Source organism: Capsicum annuum, chromosome 7 (genome assembly GCF_002878395.1).
Source record: "Capsicum annuum cultivar UCD-10X-F1 chromosome 7, UCD10Xv1.1, whole genome shotgun sequence".
Taxonomy (NCBI): domain Eukaryota; kingdom Viridiplantae; phylum Streptophyta; class Magnoliopsida; order Solanales; family Solanaceae; genus Capsicum; species Capsicum annuum.
Genome location: NC_061117.1, coordinates 225,747,277 through 225,769,332, shown reverse-complemented (window position 1 = coordinate 225,769,332; position 22,056 = coordinate 225,747,277). Strand labels below are relative to the sequence as shown.

General features: G+C 34.8%; 3 protein-coding genes across 3 annotated transcripts; 2 read left to right on the top strand and 1 right to left on the bottom strand.

The window, feature by feature from the left end:
- The first annotated feature begins 2,939 nt into the window (after positions 1 to 2,939).
- Positions 2,940 to 4,238, top strand: LOC107877437 (chaperone protein dnaJ 11, chloroplastic). The gene has a single exon (XM_016724086.2). It carries the CDS (start codon positions 3,299 to 3,301, stop codon positions 3,746 to 3,748), a length of 450 nt encoding a protein of 149 aa, XP_016579572.1. The 5' UTR covers positions 2,940 to 3,298; the 3' UTR covers positions 3,749 to 4,238.
- Positions 4,239 to 7,896: 3,658 nt separating this feature from the next.
- On the top strand, positions 7,897 to 8,667 carry LOC107877436 (chaperone protein dnaJ 11, chloroplastic). The gene has a single exon (XM_016724085.2). The coding sequence runs from the start codon at positions 8,006 to 8,008 to the stop codon at positions 8,474 to 8,476; it is 471 nt and encodes a 156-aa protein (XP_016579571.1). The 5' UTR covers positions 7,897 to 8,005; the 3' UTR covers positions 8,477 to 8,667.
- A 626-nt stretch (positions 8,668 to 9,293) lies between these two features.
- On the bottom strand, positions 9,294 to 20,685 carry LOC107878847 (enhancer of mRNA-decapping protein 4). Its single transcript, XM_016725999.2, has 12 exons — positions 19,632 to 20,685; positions 17,282 to 17,331; positions 17,050 to 17,206; positions 16,751 to 16,969; positions 16,084 to 16,212; positions 14,130 to 15,776; positions 12,770 to 13,129; positions 12,523 to 12,642; positions 11,895 to 12,065; positions 10,695 to 10,853; positions 10,429 to 10,554; positions 9,294 to 9,943 (listed from the first exon to the last, which is right to left on the bottom strand). The coding sequence occupies exons 1-12, from the start codon at positions 20,370 to 20,372 to the stop codon at positions 9,635 to 9,637; spliced, it is 4,188 nt and encodes a 1,395-aa protein (XP_016581485.2). The 5' UTR covers positions 20,373 to 20,685; the 3' UTR covers positions 9,294 to 9,634.
- Between the last annotated feature and the right edge of the window lie 1,371 nt (positions 20,686 to 22,056).

Below are 22,056 nucleotides of genomic sequence, written 5' to 3'. Positions count from 1 at the left end.
AACATCCTCTCTATCTCATATTTGAGGTAGTGGTATGGACTGCGTACGCTTACCCTTCCCAGGCCCTACTTGGTGGAAATACACTAAGTATGTTGTTGTTGTATAGAATGTGATCTATGGACTCTATTTTGATACTTACCATAGCCTTGTCTCTCTAATTATTGTGTTATGCTCATGGATTTTACACAAATTTGTTGGACACAATTCAATGCCAATGCTTCAACTATTTGCCTTGTGGGCTCATATAGATATAAACCCACCTAAATGTGGGCTCAAGTTGCCATGCAGTTCTTGAAAGAAATTAGCTGTTTAACCCACAAAAATGCAAGGCCCAACAAGAAGTTCAGGAAAAATAACATAAACATACACCTTATTATATGTACACAAATCTCAACCCTTACAAAGTAATTTCAAAATTTTCAACTGATTATCTTCATTGGATATATCGAAAACTAATTATGTATCTCGACAGACCCAAAATCAAAAAGAAAATGTATCAGGAGATAATTATGTAACTTTACAAAGGAAAAAATGTATCTTCTTTAAATGTATCGGGAGCTAATTATGTATCTGGACAGATCCAAAATTGAAATTCTTAATAATTATGCAAAATATCGAAATTTTCTATAATTAAGCTCCAAAATGGCGGGATTCATGTTGTTTGCCCAAGCAAGTTTGGGTCTGCTAACTAAATAAGTGACCATTTGGCCATGAATATTTCTCACATATTTCAGAAAACTATTTGGACAAGGAATTACGTATTACAGTTTTTGATAATTCAATTTGACTCTAAAATTATTTTCATGATTTTTACTCCAAATTATTGACAAAAATTCAGAAACAACTCTAATTTGTATTCATATTAAACACAACTCCAATTTTCGAATTACAATTTTCAATTATTTCTTCAAATTTCACAATTATACGTCCAAACACCTATAAACATGGATGATAGTGAGCTGAGAAAAAAAATAATCAAAGTTAAAAGTCAATCTGACAAATGGACAATCATTAGTGTTTGTCATTTCATAAGCTAAAAATCAAATATTTCTTTATTTATTTGTAATATTGACTTTATTTATATAAGTTGAGTCACCAAATGTCTCATATTTTATAATTTTCATCCCAAAAATGAAGGATAAATAGACTAATTTCAGCAAGACATGTCAAATATATCAATCAAGGACCACAAATATTTAAATGTATTTATAATTTATAAGAGTATAGAAATACGATGCATAACGTTATTTAATTCAAGAAATTTTAAAAAAAATGGTCAGCTTCAACTAAATTGAAGGGGAAAATAAAAGAAGTAATGGTAGAGCACAACTGTTGTTGACACATTATATAATCATTACTTTAATTTAGGTCGTTTTATATTCATTATTTACTGTATTTACAATTTAGAAATTGGTCTGGCAAATGCTTCAAGAAGATAATGGTATATGTTAATGTATGTGGATATCTCAATAACAACAACAGTGGTGGTATTAATTAGAAATTTTGAAATCAAACTCGATGTGCTACTCTTGTAGTTTTTTGCTTTTGGAGTTTTGATGAAGTTGTTGTTTCGGATACATCGATTGTAGTATTATGTTGCGGCAGCTTTGTTTCTTTTATTATCTGTTGTTTTGTTACAGCCCATTGTTTCTTGCTCTTGTATTACATCTTTGATCTATCGAAAACAGCTTCTCTACCTCATATATGAGATAGTGATATGGAGCACATACAATGCTCTTTTCTTTCCAGACTTTACTTTGGAGGAATGCACAAGATATGTTGTTGTTGAATTCAAACTCAATTATAAAGTCGCCCTTATTAGAAAATTGTTAAATATATTGATAGGCCCACAAAAAGGGGTCCAAACCAACAAAGATTTGTATAAAAATTTGAAGGGGGGATTATGGTCAATGAAGAATAGCGACATTTCTCCAAATTAAGGTTATGTGTGTATTTTGTGTAGTGAAAGGGAAGTGCTAAAAAAAAAAAGCCAAGTGCTTCTAGAAGAACTGCCACTTTAGAAAGGACCATCCTTAACAATGAGCCTTGTGACCATAGTTTTGTAGTGCCCAAATCCATTAAACTGATTCGCGATTTGAAATTTATGATTCTTATATAATGATTTAAGTTAATATATATTGTAATAATAATTGAGTTTATAATCAAATATTTATGAATATATAAGACACTTCTAAACATATTTACTTAGTCAAAACAAAAGTTATTGAGTTTAAATAAGCACATAATCGAAACAATGGATCCATTCCTATTTACTATACAAGTTTTCTTTACCATCTTTTGGAAAACGAGGGTCTTAACAAACATATATATCTTCAAGCACATTGCAATATATATGTGGATATGAAACATGGATTGAGCTTCTATCGAAAGAGACTAATCATCCGTATTATCCAATAGATGGTACATAAAAAAAAAAAAATTTAGCTTACCACCAAATATTGTAGTGGAGTGACAAATATTTTTTATTTTTAATTAGAGGTCTTAAATTCTAGCCTTGAATATGAAGTCGTCTTTAATAAAGTATTTTGCCTTCATAGTACGACTTTCAAACGCGAATCCAAATCACTCATGCTTCAATATGTGGGTAAAAAACACCAAACACCGAATAAGACACCCAAAAAAAGAATTTTTATTTCAATTAAAGCTTCGATATATTTCACTCGAAGAGTTAAATAAGTATCTATTAGGTACTATCATACAAAATACTAGTGCTACTTATATCTTTGGGGCTTGTACGCTACGTATTAGAGAACATGACATAAGTACTACGGTGCACCTATACCACTTTCCTCAGTGTGTTGCCGAAGCTACAATATCCTAAGCTAACCAATGACTTTTTATTTTTAAAATTCTACTAATTTAAATTTATATAAAAAATAAAATGATGTTTATCGTTCAATACAATCTTATGCGATCAACAAACGAAGCTAAAATACAGGTTGGGATTTCAGCTGAATTCATTAATTTCAACGTAAATAATATTTTAAATTCTGACTTCGTCTCGATTCACGAAGCTAACCAATGGATTATTATTACAAAAAAAAGTGCATCGTCAGCGCACAGTCTTATAAGTTCCAACTGTAAACCGATACAAACGGTGGGTACCCAAGATTCCCTCTCAAATATCCATTATATTACTCCTATATGGTATTATTTGTATGTATATATCTATATATATAATTCTCACCTTCTCTAAGCTTGCTCACAACTTTCTCCATATTCATTTCACAAAAAAAAAAAAAAAAAGGCATTATACTAAAATTAAAATCATTTTCCGATGATCCAATCACTAACTCTATCCGCCGGAGTCTCCTTCCCGACGGCTACATTTCTCCGACGGAGTAACCGGACATCATCAGTATATGCAGCCGCGACAGCGGCTGCTTCGCCGGTTTTACAGAGGAGGAAACCGGGGAGTTTCTACGATGTGCTAAGAGTTAAAGAGAATGCGTCAGTTAAAGAGATTAAAGCAGCGTACCGGAATTTAGCGAAGGTGTATCATCCCGACGTTGCATGTCGGCCGGAGGAATATTCCGATGATCGGAATTTTATTGAGATTCACGAAGCTTATGCTACGTTGTCGGATCCTATTTCGAGGGATTTGTATGACTTGAAGTTGAATTTGAGCTCCCGTCCAGGAGTTTTTCGGAGCACCGGAGATGGAATTCGGGTTAATGGGTCGGAGTTTTACCCGACCCGAAGATGGGAAACGGATCAGTGTTGGTGATGTTGGAATGATTAAGGGACCCACATTTTGCCGCGTGAACACATTGTACATATTATCAATTGGCATTTTAGCTGAAGACTTTTCATTTCGGTTCCTTTCGGTGTCGGCAATCACATTCAAGTCCAATTAAATTCAAATTTGCATCCAAAGTTCCACATTGGGGTAAAGCGTTCTCCTTAACAAAGGTGACTTCAAACCAGGAACTCGAATCCGAAATTTCACTGATTAAAGATAAAAAAGCACTTACCGCTATGATATTTTAGCTGGAGATTGTATATAATCCTGAATCTTTTTTGCTATTTTATTTTTTGTTTCAATTTATGCTACCTTATGAGTTGTGAGGAGCCAATTGGAATATTTTGTTTCCATTTATGCTACTTTATGAGTTATGAGGAGCCAATTGGAATTTTTATTCCTATGAAAATGTCTTCTTTGAGGGTATCAGTAAATACTTACAGTATTTCATAATTGAAATTTTATTTCTTCTTTATGGTAGGTTCATACTTAAAAAATTGGTGAATCATGAAATTCACATATCTCCATTCCAATTTATGTATGTGACTATGTTTGGTTAAGTATAGAGTTTAAGAAACATGGAAGAATTATGCAATGTTTTAAAACTATTCTTAAAAAATGTATCACGTAAAAAATGAGTATGTAAAAAACATAAGTACAAAGATTGTTTGAAATGGTGTGGTCAAATTTTATGTCGATCTACTAATGCATTGATTCATATGTATAAAAGTATACAGTGAATGAAAATATTAAAATGAAATAAAGTTAATCTAAAATTACATAGAAGAAGTGTCTCGAAAAATGAATAATTTTTAAAACTAATGCACATTTAGTTAAATATAATTAAAATAACAAAGTAGATCTAAAACCACATAGCTTCGAACATTTTTTTAAAATTAATTGGAGGAAGTAGTAATTTTTTTAAGTGTAATTCTTATTCTTATATGGTAGAAATGCAACTCACGATGGTCACTTATTTGAAACCAAGGCGTCATTAGTCAAAACATTAAATTAATGGATCAACTTCTATTAAATTTAGTTTTTTTTTTTTTGGGTGGGTGGGGGGGTGGGGGTGGGGGGGTGGGGGTGGTGGTAAAGCACAACTAATACAAAGACATGAGATAATTCATTCATTATTTGCTAATTTTGTGGTTTAAGAAAAGGTTTCTAGAAGCCTTATCTTTTGCTTAAATGCCAATTATAACAAAGCTATTTATAGAATTATAATGCATGTAGATAATATCCAACCTTCAAACCCAACATAGACTTTGTATTATAAAAAAGAAGTGGACTTCAACAGTTCAATTATTAACAACGACAGTGACTCTTCTCCAATTTCGTTTTTTTTAGTGGAATACAATGGCTTCTAGAAACATTGTCCCCCCTCCCCAATGACGGAGCTGAGTTTTTCATTATTACAAGGTTCAAAAAGTAAAAACGTAGCAAGAGGGAGTTGCTAGAGTTATAAATATTTTGCTTTCAATTCTGCAGTTGTGAGTTTGAGTAATCAAGAAAGTAAAAAGATAAAGCTTAAAAAAATTAAAATTATTGAAGACAATCGGAGTATTATAATTTAGTAAGTAATATGACTAAAGATAAGTTCAAAATTGGTTTGAGTCCGAATCTTTGTATTTGAACATGATTAAAATTTGTAGTTTTGACAAGTCAAGTAGTCATTTGGAAGTCATAAGTAAAAGTATTCAATTACTTGTTTGATTTTCTAACTAAAACAAATATAAACTCAAAGAGATTTGAATAGAAGATTTTGACTAATTGGTAATAAGAATTTTGAAAAGTGCTTTGAGTTGATGGAATTTTATTATACTTTGACACACTTTGGTATATTTTGGCTCCTTTAAGACTCTTTTTCTTTAGTCCTTACTTAGACATTCTAATTTGCTAATTCTACTAATTTAAATTTGTATTCAATATATTCAACAGAATGATACTTCTCTTTCCAATTTTATTTGTCTATTACAACAAAGAATCACAACATATTTAAAATAATTCAAAAAAGCAACAACATCGAAATAATGTGGTAAATGAACTACTAGACAACAGATAGTAACAAAAATCAAAAGTAAGAAATCTAATAGGCATACTATGACAAACACGGTGCCAAGCCTAATCCTATCGAAAAGCAAGACAAAATTCAACTACGTACTAATCATCTACTCTAACCACATAAATCGAAACAAAGAAAGTAATTATTATCTTTAATAAATAGTAGTAGTATAATTTGTTAGACTAGAGATTATATTATATAATACAAAATACCAATACTTGGCCTTGTACACGAGTCCATAATGATAGAAATTCTACGGAAAATTTAACCCTGCACCTCACATTCCAGGTAATACGTCCGTGAGGCATTTACTTTTTGGACAATTGGATTTCTTGGCCTCCACCTCTCAATACAATACAGTTTCACTCTTTTTCCTCTTATTTTCTATTACTATTGCTTCTCCATTGTTAACACTTTTTATATCCACCACTCAAGTTTTTCAAAAATTTTGTCATTTTATTTGAAAATTAATGTTTGTCCATAAAAGTCTCAAATACAATTTAAATTGCATTTGAAATTTGAAAAATAGGTAAAGCCTTATTTTCATTTTTACTTTATTCTAAATTTCTAATTTTTATAAAATAATATTAGTTAAATTATGTTTCATGTTTAGATTAAGTATACTATTTTTTAAAAAAATATATTTAAATTCTACGTATTTAGTACAAAATATATGATCAAATATAATTCTAACTTTAGCTACAACTTTAAGGATTTCAAATAAAGTATTTTTTATAAATTTTTATAACCAAATGTTCACTTGGTGTTTTTTTCCTTCTCTTTTTCTGGTCATTTTTTCTTCTTAGCTACTTCCTCCGATCACTTTTATTTGTCACTATTTCACGTTTAGAGGTCAAACTATATGAACTTTGATCAATATTTTAAGATTTATTTTTCCATCATATTAATATGAGAAAGATTTCAATTTATAACGTTTTTCGTATTGTTTTCGACCATCTACATTTTAAATTTAAAATATTAAATTAATCTATTTTAAATTTAAAATATTAAATTAATCTACTTCAATTTTATCTTTAAAATTTCTCCAAATTGACCTTGAGAAGCGAAACAATGACAAGTAAAAGTGAACGAAAAAATTATTTTCTGAGTTTTTTTGTATAATTTTTTCTTTAAAATGTGGTGATGATATAATAAATAAATCGTTAGCCTTATGCTATCGAATTCAACTTCAAATAAAAGAAAAAATAATTATGATGATTAAACTGATAAAAAATGATCTACTTTTAGACATTTATTAAATAGAGATTATTTAGACTTATAATACCAAAATAAATAAATAAAAAATGACAGTAAAAAAAACTATATAAAAAAACAATAAAGAAATAACAACCCAAAAAATTTGAACAAAACATAATTTGTGAAAAAAAAAAAAAAAAGAGCAAGGAGAGAGAAACAAAAGAAAAAGTGGAATATGACTTTCAGAAATGGGGCCTCTTAAGTCCACTTGGAAGAAAGTTAAATGCCTCACCCACGTATTACGTGAAACGAGAGGCCCAGGTTAAAAAATTTCGAAATTCTACATCTACAACTCTCAATCTTCTAGAAGGTTTTTACAAAAAAAATAAAAAAAAAACTCTTGATATAAAGATAAGAGATCATAATTTCGTGATAAAATATAGAATTATCTTATTTTGTACTAAGTTAAGATTACTATCAATAAGGATAGTTTGGTATGTGACATAAGATAAATATCTTAAAGTTAAGTTTGTAATTAGATTCATATTTCTTTTTGGCTGACAGTATAAATTTTTGTTATCAATCAAACTCAATATGTATCTAGTTTTAAACTTAATTATTATCTTATCTCAATTAGTGATCGAGCAAAAAAAATTTCATCAAAAGGATTCAAAATTGAAAAAACACATAAACTAATCGAAGGAAATTCAACATTAATTATATATATATAAAAAATAATTTATCTAATATTATAAATTCTCCGTGACTCCTATAATTCCAAGATGATTTAGTGACCAAACTACCCCTAAATTCCGACTGTAATTTTTTTTTCTAAAAATATAAATCAGTGGGTACCGCTAATCGCCGTCCTCGGTTTAAGATTCCCTCGTTTTATTAACACTTTTTTCCTTCGTATAAATACCTCTTTCCCACTTCTTTTTTCACCCGTATTTAAAAATAAAATCAAAATTCATTTTCCGATGGTACAATCCCTAACCCTAATTTCCCCAATTTACTTCCCCTTTCCCCGCGAAAAATCCTCCACCGCCGCGGCGGCCGTCACGGTGGTCCGATCTAACCGCCGTGCACCGTACACCGGAATATGTGCAGCTGCCGTAGCGGAGGTTCCGATTAAGACGGAGAGGAGATCGGTGAGTTTATACGACGTGTTGCGAGTTAAAAGAGATGCATCAGCTAAAGAGATTAAAGCTGCGTACCGGCATTTAGCGAAATTGTATCATCCTGATTCTGCTGCTGCTACTTTGCCGGAGGAAGTTTCCGATGGCCGGAATTTCATTGAGATTCATGATGCTTATGTTACGCTTTCTGATCCTTCAGCTAGAGCTTTGTATGATCTTAAGTTAACCGTAGGTTCCCGACGGCGAGGTGTTTCTCGGACCGGGTCCGGGTTTTACCCGACCCGGAGATGGGAAACGGATCAATGCTGGTGATATTGGGGCCCACTTTTCTCCGCTTTTACGCTGTAATTTTTTGTTAAGTGGAATTTAGATGGAGATTTGTAGCTTAGTGTATATACTGAATTTTATTTTTTTTGGTTCAGCTTGTAGTTGAGCTAATTTGCAAATATGAAAAGGAAAAAAAAAAAAAAGAGAAATGAAAAAATTTTTCTTTGACGAACAAATACATTATTTCACAATTTCATTGCTTCATTTAAATTTGCGTTTATCTTGTTGCCTTTACTAGTAGTCGTAGGGCTACTCGTGTAGTTTCTTGCTCTTCGATCTCTATACTTATTCCTTGTATTTCCGTTACCTTGCCTTGTGTTATTTGTGGGTCAACATTGGGTACGTCATTTGTTGTTGTTCATATTACTGCGTGTTTGTTCTCCTTGAACTATTTTGATTTGTTGAACTTGAGCTGAGAATCTTTTGATTTTTTTACCTTCACGAGGTAGGTATAAAATTTGTGTAGCCTCCTCGAATTCCACATGTGGAATTTGTGAGTATGTTGTTTGTTGTTGATTCTCCCGGTCGAACATTCTTTGAATAAAAGGACAGAACAAGATGCACATGCTTAATCCCACAAGAGAAATCTGAGGATAGAATGTATGCATCACGTTTACCTTTGTGAGGTCGAGAGGCTGCTTCCGACCCCCCCCAAACAACAGACAAAAAGTATAAATGGGTCCCAACAGATAGAATGAAAATCCAATGCAATATTTCCACAGAGAGAGACACAGAAATGGACAGTCCACCATAAAGGACAACTTTTTAAAAAGTAAAGGGGAGCTTTTGTTGCACACATTGATATCAGAACGACATATTGAGTTCCACTTGAAATTGAAGTATCGATAGTAACAATGTACAAGCACAAAATTTTGTATAAAACTCACTCAAAAGAACCAACTCTACAACTCGAAAATTCTTTTTTTTTGGGGGGGGGGATAAGTCTCTACAACTTAACAATTCAGGCAAAATGATTACAGAATTTACCCAGAAAATGTAGAACAAAAAAGAGATAATAGGAGGTTGGTGTACACTCTACACTTCAAATCTCCAGTACGACGACTTAGCCTTTCCGTGAGAATCCCTAGGATTTGTACAGGCTTTTTCTATATTCAACAAACATGATCATTGTTCTTGATATCATCATTTACCGATCATCAGCATCGAATTGATAACATGCAAAATCAGCCGAATGTTTGAAACTTCAGCAGGTGGCGCGTTAGGGACATTTCTGCGATGATGTAATATCTGATATACTTGCTCAAAGATAGGCCGAACATGCATCGCAATCATTGGGTCAGTTGGATTTATGGCAGGTAGCAAATCTCCCATCCAGGAGAGCTTTTGGCCTGTCTCTGTGCCAATATCACACGACAACTGCTGAAGAAGTGAAAGGAGCACTCCTTGACTCAATGGGAGAGGATTCGAGGATAAAATCCCAGGCAAATCAACCTGGCATAAGACAATCAAGACCCAACCACAGAATGTCATCGTCACTTTCTTAACGCAACCAAATCAGGAAGAACAACATTCCATCCTTCCACCCCCCAAACATCTTTTCTTTATGTGTTTTACATATCTCAAGAATTAAATGCAAGCACATAAAGATTCATAGCAACAGAAATTTGAAGTAATCTCTCTTTGGAAGATTCGAGGAAAGAGCTTTCTTATCTGTATCGTCCTAAAGTTAAAGGTAAGAGCTTTTAAATAGCCGAGGTAACAATATGCTCTAAAGTAAAGGCTGAACTAAGTTCTTTCATTTTTGTACAAAAACACTAACACAATTAAGATGTCCTGTTACTTCCTTCTCTCTCCCCAAACTGTGCCCCTATTCCTGGATCCTATTGCTCTCCTTTATTCACATTTAAACAATATTCCTCGGCAACGGGCCTCAACCAGATAATTCCTATAAATAAGTGCCAACATAAACTGCATACCTGAGAGCATAACCATGAGACAATTGACACATCACTCCTTTGTAATGCTGCAGTGAATGCTTCCTCATACTTGTGCTCCCCTAATAGTCTAGACAACTCTTTGGTTGGATCTGGAGGTGTCTCAATCTATATAGCAGACATAAAAATATGAATCAGTATACAGTAAGCAAGACGAAAAAAGGAGGGTGACAGCAAATTATAAGCAGCAAATTCTTAATAACAACAGATAAGCAGAACTCTTTGCTCCACTAAGATATAGGAAGAACCTTGTCCTGCAGCAATGATCCATTATTCATGTGGCTAACCAGTGGATTTGCTGATTGGGAATTTGCTCCAGAAACTGCAAGAGCAAGCAACTGTCTCTGACTATCAGCAAGCTCTCCGCTCAATGTCTGGGTCATTGCCGATGCTGAATTGATGGCATCCTGAAAATGGAGTCTGATGAGTATCTAATTCCAAGGAGGATGTTATCCAGTCACTTGAAAAATTCATCCACAAGTTAACCATCTCAGAGTCTTTGCATCAACACATTCACCAGGTTAGGGAGCAGAGAGGGAGGTAACAAGAAAGAAAGAAAGCTTCCACATAAACAAAGACAGAACTATCTGTTAGAAAGAGAGAATAAAAGCTGTACAACAAATAAAAGAATAAAAACTGTACAACAAATAAACATACCACTTCCCCCTTCCCATTTTGAGAAGATTAGTTTAACTTTGCACAACTATTGATTTGAGGGGAACAAGAGATTTATCTTATTCCCATAGAACATGAGGTGCATTAAGTTTAATGTTGTATTTTTTGAGAACAACAATGAAAAAGATGTATTGAGAAATGAGGATAGTGACGCGAGCTGTGTATTATATTGAATGCTTGTTTTGGAGAATATAACAGTGAAAAGTGGCATTGATGAAAGAGGATAGTAAAAAGTGGGCACAGCTCATCCTTTTGTGACATATTTTAAATGTACTGGAACTTCCCATAACCACTTTGGGACTGAGCAAATTGGAAAGAAAGAAAATCTTATTGGGAAAGCAAAGTGTATATATTTAGAGATTGGCGAGTGCTGTTCAATAACTTGGGTTAAGAATGCCCATTATAGACTACAGGATTTAAACAACCAAAAGAGTGCACCCTCAAGTTTTTTTGATTGGATTGGTTTAAACTTCTGGGAACACCAAACAAATTCAAAATATGGTATCATAGAGATCCAAAGAAGAAAAAGTGTCTTGCTGAATCAAAAACAAAGTGAAGGAAGAAGAGTAAGTCAATCAAAAGCAAAAGTAGAGGATGAAGAGTAAGACAACACAGGAAGTGAAAGGACTAAACCCTTAGTCAACAAACATTACTACATTTTGAAGGCATAATTAATTGATGTAGTTTAGATAAAGTAAACGCAGAAAAAGAACAGTTCAACAAAATTATAGCAAGAAAACAAAAGGATAAATCAAAATATAAAAGGTCCATACTCTTAGAGTAAGTGCCAATGGTGAATGCATGGACTCAAATTGTTGTTGTGCAGCAACCAAGTGGTCAGAAAAGCCTTTCTGAAATGTTAAATCTACTTGCTCAAACATTGCCTTGCATGACATCTCAAAGGCCGGGATCACTGAGACTTCCAAAGTAGACTTCAGTGTTTCCTGCATGACAGTTTCAATGCCATCAGATAAACAAACATTCAACACTTATTTGAGGAGTAGAGTATCCACCAGAAGTGGGATGGAAGGCAGGAAGGAAAGCAAGTTGAAAGGATCATGAAGTTACACTTTTCGGGGTAGTTTGGTTGGAAACAAGTTGTCCCGGGATTATTAGTTATCCTGCCCTCAAGGTGGGATTAAAATAACACTACAATCCCGGGATGAGTTACCCCAACCAAAAATGGGACAAGCTCAGCCTATAATTAATCTGGGGATTAGTTATCCCTTATCCCTTGTACCAAACGTCCCCTTAATGCCATATGATAGATGGAAAAAATTTAACTAGATATCCAGTACTGCAAATCATACATACAGGAAAAAACATGGTCATAACAACACGAGGAAAATGTTTTTGTATCGACAATAATGGCATAGGCTCATAAAAAGAAATTCAGCTTACCTGAAGAGCTTGCTTGCCAGAGGTTTGGAATTGTGCTTGGATTTGTCTAGCTACAGTAGCTTCGAGTTTGGAGTTTACTGCTTTCTCTAGTTGGCTCACTGACTTGTCACCAACTCCTTTCTGCACCATAATATTCAGTCACAACAGACGCAAATCCAGACAAGCAAAGATTCAGATTTTTAAAATACTAACCTGGAATGCCTCTGAAATTGCAGCTGATATAGTTTCAGTTTTTTAAAATACTAACCTGGAATGCCTCAGAAATTGCAGCTGATATAGTTTTCTCAATAGTTGGGGCAATACTGCGTGCCACAGCTTGTCCAACAGCTGCTAGTTCTTTCTTCATTAATTTTTCCATCAGCCCTGGCATGTCCTTGTTTAAGCAGTTAGAGATCAAATTGGTTATTTGTTGTGTACGATCACGAAGAGACTTCTCCTGTTTTGCACTCTCTTCTTGTAAACGAGCCCATAAAGCATCAGAATTGGCCTTCACAAATTTTTCCATGCTCCGTCCCAAGGCAGCTTCAAGTCTTCTTCCTTCTTTGGCCACGGGAACAGCAACCATCGTTTCCATCTGCTTTTGTGTTTCTTTTTGCAGAGTCAGAACCTACACGGAACAGCAAACAGAGATACACAACACACAAGAATAAGATGTCGAAGAGCATAACCACAACGAGTTTCTTTTTGGTTGGATTAGAATTGTTATCAAATCAAGAAAACTGCTGTGAGGTTGAAACTGTCGGCATTCTGTAACATATATTCAATACAAGACACAATTCAATGAAGCAATTGAATGTTCATGTCACATGGAGAAGTTTATACAAGACAATCAACTTCCACCACATGAGCAGTTGGAAGAGTTCCACAATTAAAATACTGATAAAAGTAGTTCCAGAAGATGGACACACCTTAAAAAACACCAAAATTATGAAATTTGAAAGAAATGGTTCAACAGATTTCAGGAAGATAATCAGCCAGGCTTAGCAGAGGCGGATCCAAGGTTTAGATAATGTATGCATTGTTTTTCGAAAGCAGTGTCAATATTCACAGTAATTAATATTTATCAGCAAATTTATATAAAAGATAAAAGTTTTGACTCCTAGTGTAGTTAAGTTTTTAGTTAGAAGAGGTCTAGGGAGTGTAACCTGAGTTTTGACCACTGGCTCTATTGTTGCACCGAGTGCCATGGTTAATATTTATACAATTCCGTATAATACATACAGATACACATATACAGAGAGTTTCAACCGAGAAGTCAAGTTGCCACGGCACTCACACCCTTCTACATAGATCTTCCCTGTGGATAAGAAATATTGCAGAAAGGCAGCTAGAGATGGCATACCAAGCAAGGGAAAAAACGAAGATCGCCACTCATGAATGATAAAAATGATATCACCAACTTGTTAACTACATGGAACAACTTAAAAACTAATGCATGAACAGTGATGATATGCTAATACAGTAATACTAAGTACGAATACAGGTAAATTAAAATAAAAACAAAAATATGAAAATATAACGTTCAATGAAAGAGGCATAACAAAATCAGAAAAGCACTAAACTTCACATATATAAATAGATATGCTCTTAGGACTAAAAGAAAGCACCTGATTTAGCATCTCACGCACGGACAAAATTTGTGAAAAAGCAGTTTCCATAGAAGGGGTACTTGAGCTGACAACAGCCTCATTTGGAGAATCTGTTGAATTAAAAGCACTAGATGATGAAGATGGGCCAGATACTTGAGAATTCTTCCCCTTTTGCTTTTTCCCTTTCGCACTGGGAGCTGGTGACTGATGAGCAGAGGCAGACATTGTTGAGTCTAAATCCTTTTCCGAGATCTCCTTTGAAGAGTCATGATTTTCTTCTGGTGTAGTTGAAGGTTGAGATGGTCCCTCACTTCCATTAACCCCATCAAACTGCCTAGATTCCTCTACAGCATAGTTCTCAGGAGATAAGGCACGACATTCTCGAGCCATTTCGAATCCAAGATCAGAAGCTTGAGAGCAAAAGGCTTTCTCCTTATTTTCTGACACGAAAGAATGAAGTTCTTGAGTGCCAATATCAGTTTTCTCACTGAATTTCGCTTCACCGCCAGCTTTAACCTCCATCTCTACATTGCGGGTGTCATTCTTATTTACAGAATCCTGGATATTCACTTCAGACTCATTTTTCTGCTCATTAACAATGCTAACCTCAGAGGATGATCTAGCCATCAATATTTCTGAAGGAGTCACCAAATGAGTTGGGTGCTTGAACTTAACAGGATGACTGATACCAGAGGGAACATCATCCCTTGACATTTTGGGTTCATCATCCAAGGAAGCAACAGAGGACAAGTTTGGGAGCGTGCCATCCTTCGGCGAATCAACTGGATATTCACCAACTTTTAGATTTCCAACCTGGTCATTATCAGAGGCGTTAGCCCCAAAGCTGTTTGACGGACCTTTAAAACCAGATGGGTTTCGAGACAACTTAGGACTCAAAGGAGGGGGGGGGGATGCACTGGGGGCAATATCACTGTCACTAGTTACACAGGGCAAAGTAGACGATTTAGTTTCTACAATGGAGGAAGCGAATTCTTGAGAGGGGGCCGATTCAGTAGGTACAGTACTTGTAGGATATCTAGCTGTTGGTGAAATTTCCGAGCCAATTTCATGTACTGATGATTTAGGTGCAGAACTAGATAAAGGAAACACCTCCTGTTTAGGTGCAGAACTAGATAAAGGAAACACCTCCTGTTTACTTCCAGGGGGATCAACAGGAGCAAGTCCTTCAATACTAGCAGCATCACGCGAAACACCGGATTCTGTCCTTTCGAAAACCACACTCTCTGTTGGAGGTGGTAAGCACTGGGACAAGTCCAACGCATATTGCTGAATGGCCTGCGTCTGTACACAATACACCTGCACAATCTGTTCGCCATGGGGCAATAGGTCACTCGTCCCAGTGAAACTCAAAATTGGCATGGTCACTGTAAATCCGGCTATGTAATCCATCCGGGTAGCCTCCGGGTTCGGGCCGTACTCCAGATGCACAGCATATATAGCATTCTTTTTTGCATTAGCAAGTAGGAGCAGACCTGCTTGAGACAAGGCTATAACTTGGTTAAAAAAAGCCTCTTCGACATTAGCCTCAGCTGAACTCTTCAGCTCCAACGTCTGCGTACACCGCCAAGACTCAGCATCACTAGGAAGCAACCAGCCTTCTTCACTTGCTGATGCCCATAACTTTATTTCCCGATTAAGAGGACCCTGAAAACCTTTAAAAGGTCAACTCAAACTCCAGAATCATCAAGAGGCAAACTCATGGAGAAGAAAAAAAGTGTGTTGTGATTGACTTTCGGAAGAAAAAATAACTTCTCTGAAAATATTATTATTATATATTTATTTTTGTTCATAAAGGCACAGGCATTTGAGAAACAGATTTGAGTAAATTAGCTTGGACAGCAAGTGAATGAAATCAGACAGTATGAAGTTTTCTAAGAAACAAAACTTCCAACTCAATGAAAACAGTTGATTCTGACCAAAAATGATCAGCACAAGGTGCAGTAGTACATACCCCAGTGATGAGTATGATGTGATCTGGGCGGTGTGGGGCAGCCAAGAAGGTAACAGAATTAACAGGATGACCATCATGAGGCCTGAGAACTGCGATTGGAAGTGGCTTCCGGTCTTCCCATATCTTTATCTGGAAATCACAATAAAATCCACAGGCACCTGTCAATACCAAGGAACCAAACTTCTCCAACTAGCCACGCTATATATCAATATGCAATCAAGATCAGACTTTATCATAGTTTTATTTCAGAATCTTAATCAGGTCCATAAGGTAAAAGATAGAATATGCATAAAGCCCATGGAACGTACAAGTATCCTTTGAAAAAAAAATTCACAAACCGAAAGTTTTCACTTTCTGTTCTTACCAACTTAAAAACATAATAAAATTGGGATTTAATTTTTTGGAAAGGGATACATAGGGTCTTAATAGTCCCAACTCAACAAATACAAACAACTCAACTCTGAAAGTTCAGCAAATAACAAGTAGTGGTCGGAGTTTTTTCCATTATCATTTTCACAGCAAAAAACATGTTGAGTGATAAAACTATTACATAAAGGTTATATAACAAGGACACCCTCATCAAACAGTTCTTTCTATAAGAAAAACAGAAAAAGGACATTGCATCAAACAGCTAAAACTACAAATGTAAAGCAGAACTCAGACGAACCGTGCCATCCACTGAAGCAGAAACCAAACGAGTGGTCATCCACTGGCACATTGATAAATCAGTCACTTCTCCATCGTGGGTACCAATAAGTTGTACACCATCAACCAACTTGTCAACAGGACACCTGAGAGGTTCATCAGCTGAAAATACTGCACCTTTTCCCACTTTCGTGGTATCAATTTTCAAAATGCGTTTCCCAATTCCAACCACAAGAATTTCCTATTGAAGAGAATATAAGAAAAGATAAGTACAATGTCAATAGAAGAAAAGGATACCCAAAAAGAGAGATAGGTGGGTACTTGTTTATGACAATGCCAACAAACACGTGGGTGAACAGATTCCCCTTCACCCACAATTTGAATAGCAATGACAATCCTTCCTGTAATTTGTGGCTTTTCTTCTTCATCTGGTCCTTCAGTAATTTTCCATATATAAACCCGGCCATCAACACTCGCACTGAGACAAAACCAAGTTAGAAACATAAATATCTACTGTATAAGTATAATAAAATGCACAAGAGCAGTGCACTACCTAGCCAAGAGATGAACATCCTCTGCAAAGAAAGCCATGTCTGTGACCCTCTGAAATAAGAACAAGATTTTCAAATGACTATAATAAAGGATTTTTGTCAGAAAGGACAAAATATATTATAATTTATAGCTTTTTATAATCGTCACAAAATCAATTATGCCTTTTTGAACCAAACACGACCTTATACCAACGATTTATACATTAAACAATCAATAAAAATAATCACTTCAACAGATAATAATAAACAAATGCGAGGAAGTCATGAACAAGTATTCTTTGTCCGATCAAACAACTAGAATTAGCACGACGGGCTCAACTCTTAACTTGAAAATACATGGAAGTCTTCCAGGGGTAAACCATAGAACAACAAACATATGTGCAGATTACAACAGTATATCTGACAGCAGAGAGTGACAAATAAGCTGAATATTTTTTTTGTTTTCTTGTGACAAAGTTGAATTTAAATGCCATGTTAATATTATTAAGCTTATTCTCCAAATCCCATGAAACAAAGCATATTCTCATCTCACGTGCAACTGACACATTGGCTAAGGATGCAAATGTGTCAATGAAAGCTTCCATATAAATGCAGTGTCCTTCGACCAAGATAAAGTTTCTACATAGTTCAAATGCATGTTAGAAAAAACACCAAACTTATAATTAGGCGCCCTCATATCAATAGGGATAAATTCATTAAATAATTTATCAGGAACACAGCAGAATATACTGTAACATCTCTACAATCACCAGCATCACCAAATTATATGGTTCGCAACAAGCAGAAGTTGTCTCACTTCTCATCATCTTCTTATTTAGCAGTACTATTTAGTATTAGCATAGCTTCTTCTTCTTCATTTTTACTACTGCTTATTGATTCATTTGCGCTGTTAATCTTGCTATTTTGTTGTCATTGACTTTCTTTCAATCCTGCTTTGATTACAGTTGTTTGGAGCCAAGGGTCAATCGAAAACAACAGACTCTACCCACAAATAACAGGTTAAGGTCTGCATTCATCCTATCCTCGTCAAATGCCATTCGTGGGATTACACTAAGGCTCCATTTGTTTTTTTTACAATTCAGACGTCTGACCATTTGATTTTTTACAATTCAGACGTCTGAATCTGAATGCACATCTGAATGATTAAGATGTTGTTTCTAGATCTGAAAACTGAATGATTAAGATTGTTTGTTTTTCAACATCTGAATGTGTAAAAAAAATTATTTGTATACATAATAAAATAAAAAATACAATTCAAATAAAAAATTAATTATATATTAAAAAAGTATGTAATTTAATACAACAAAATTATTAGTATTTGATTGAGAAAAAATATTTATGTTTGTTAGTCATAGTGGAGATGGCTTATAATGGTGGTTGCGGTGACAATGATTGATGTTAGTGATTAATAATGTTGGTGGTGATAATTGTGATAGTTGGTATTGTAGTGACTGTTATGATGGTGGCGATTGATGGTGGTGGTGGTTGTTATGATGTGACGTTGTTTGATGTTGGTAGTTTAAGGTGTTGATTGTGTTGGCTGAAACATGAATGCATGATGATTGACGATGTGTTGGTGCTAGTTGGAGATGTTATTTGTTGTGATGGTGGAGATGGTTGTTAGTAGAGATAAATTGTAGCGATGGTACGGGTTGAAGTAGTGGTAGAGGTGGCGTTACTAGTGACAATGGTGGTAGCGGCCAAAGAATGTGTAGAGGTTGTGATGTATTAGTGGTAGTTAGTGGCGGTGCTAATTGTGATAGATGAGTTTGTTGGTAGTAGGGATTGGCCGGTAGTGGTTACTAATTGTGGTTTTGTTGACGGCAGTGGTGGCGGTGAATATAATTAGAATAAAAGAGGTAGTAGGTGTGGTAGCGGTCGACAATTATGGTTGGTAGCGGTATTTTTTGTCGATGGTGGTTGTGATGGTGGAGGTGGTTGGTGGTGGTGGGTGGTGGTTGACAATGGTGACGGTGGTTAGTGGTGGTGACTGCTGATTATGAATAGAGTGGTGAATATTATCCAACACCAGAATATCCTTCAGACCTATTAAGACTTGGTTCTAGATCTGAATGATAAAGACCTATACAGACCTATTAAGAGTTAAAACCTTAATAAAAAACAAATGCACTTAATGGTCTGAAGTCTGAACCATTCAGATTCAGACCTCCATTAAGTGCAAACAAATGAGGCCTAAGTATGTTGTTAATGTTGTTTAGGAACTAGCACAAGCTGCAATATTATTCCTATAAGGCTCAAATAATAGATAAATAATGATATTCCACCATGTAACAGCTAACAACTCTAGCTAAACAGTAAAAGAAACAAACTTTGAGATTCCGAATGGCCAACCTGAGCAAGACCTTTAAGCAATGATCTCAATGCAGTATTAATATTCAGAACCCGAATAGCTCCCAACTTCAATCCATAACATATATATGTCTTATTAACCGCGATTTGCCTGCCTAATACAAGCCCAGGATCCGAACCATACTTAGTAATTGGCGTAACCTCCAGCTGTGGCTGCACTTCACTAGGAAACCTAACATCTATATCATAAACAATATGATCACCACTCAAATGTCGCCCTTTCGGTAACTTACTACTCGGCAATCTCATCGGTCCCGGACCTCCAAAATCCGAAATCTCCGACCCGGAAGTAGTAGGCAGTATACTCGGCATCGGCATACTCGATTGACCAGGTACAGGAACTTCAAGAGTCGAAGGGGGAGCACTTAACAAAGCCATTAACCTCGCACCTGGATTCGGATTAGGATTAGGATTCGGGTTCGGGTAATGGTGAGGTGGGGGTGTGGGTGGTTGAAGTGGTGGGGTAGGGAAAGACATGGATCTTTGTTGTTGCTGTTGATGATGCTGTTGAGGTAAGTGGTGTGTGAATTGGGGATGATAGGGGTAAACTCCGGCACCGGTGACAACTCCGGTAGTAGCACCGACTCCTGTGGGGGGTGGATAAGAAGCGTTAGGGGGAGAAATGAAATTAGGGTTTTGGGGATTAGGGTTGAAGAATTTGTGAATATCGAAAGGGCCAGTAGCGGGTTGATTTGGATTATTATTGCCAGGTGAAGAAGCCATTAGTGAAAGTTGAAAAGGGGGAAATGAATAGATAGATATAGAGAGAGTGTGTATGTGTAGGTTTTGCAGAGTAAAAGGGAAAAGGGGAATTTAGGGATTTGGATTTGAAGAAGGAAGAGGAGGAGGACGATGGATCGGATTATGGATCTTTTTAAGATCCGAATTGAAGAGAAATAGATGCAGTATTGGGAGCTGAGCCGCCACAGAGAAGGATGATTAGTGTACTTTTAAACTTAAAACTTTTTTTTAAGTGCACTAAACCTTCCGCCATAAGCAGAATTCAAAGAGGAACTTGTCCTCGGACAATAACGTAGCTTCATTTTACATTTCTTCAATGTGGTATTTTTAGTGGCTGAACTCGTGACCTCCTGATCGCATGAAAATAACTTTATCAGTTACTCAACCAGCCTCAAATCATATAATTTGTTGTATGTAGCTTCATTTTACTTTTCTACGAGGTGGTATTTTCATGGCATGAACCCAATGACTTAATCATGTGGAGATAACTTTATCAGTTACTCAAACATCCTTGGATCATAGGATCTATTGTACATAGGCTCGTTTTATATTTCTGTAAGGTGGTATTTTCATGGCTTGAACTCAGTGACTTTTTAATCACGTGAAGATAACTTTATCAATTACTCAAACATCCTTGGATCATAGGATCTATTGTACGTAGGCTCCTTTTACATTTTTGAAAGGTGGTATTTTCATGGCTTAAACTTCTAACCTTTTAATCACGTATAACTTTACTGGTTGCTAAAATTTTATCAGTAATAAGGATTAGAGTATAAATTTTTTTAATAACTATTTTGGACATCCTAATATATTGATACAGTATTTAATAAGTAATTATTAAGAATTTTAGTAGAGTGTATTTTAGAAATAATTAACCTAGGGGTGATGGATCTTGTACAGTGAATTGAGAGCTAAAAATCAAAAGTCAAAAACAGATTGCTACCTATTTATGATTTTATTTTATTTTTGTACTTTTTAAGCTTAAAGTAACACTTTTATATTTATCGAACACCTTCAAAAAAAAAAATTAAAAATACTTGAAAGCTAAAAGTACTTAAAAATATGTCAATTCAAATACCTTTTAACCCCCAAGATGAGATCCACATATATTTTATTCTTCAAAAAATTTACATACGAGATAACGTATATTGTTATTTTTCAATGCTTAAGAATTTCATTTAATGCAATATTAATATTTCAACTTTGTTATGATGTTATCGTCCTTCAAATATTAATTTAGTGTTCTCTTTTGTCATCACTCAATATAATATAATACAAATAATTTTTATGCTAAATTTGACACAAAAGACAATTTTATAATTTATAATGTTTGCTCGATGATTAGATAATTATTAAAATCTGAAAAACTCTTAAGTTAATGTATTTAAGTGTGTTTAGTGATTAGTGAGTTGAAAATTGACATTCTAATTCAAATAACAGTAAAAATAAATAAAATTATTCGAATATGTTTTAATTTGAATATGACGATTTTTTTTTAATTAAAAAAAAAAACAGAAGTTAATTGTATTAATGACTTGCTCATTAGTCTTCAAACTTATCCATGTCATAAGTGGTTAAAAAGAAACTAGAGAAAAATATGCTGGTGGGGTTTTAATTAGGGATGTCAATGTCTAGTGTTTTTAGGGGTTCAAATGTCATTATCTAA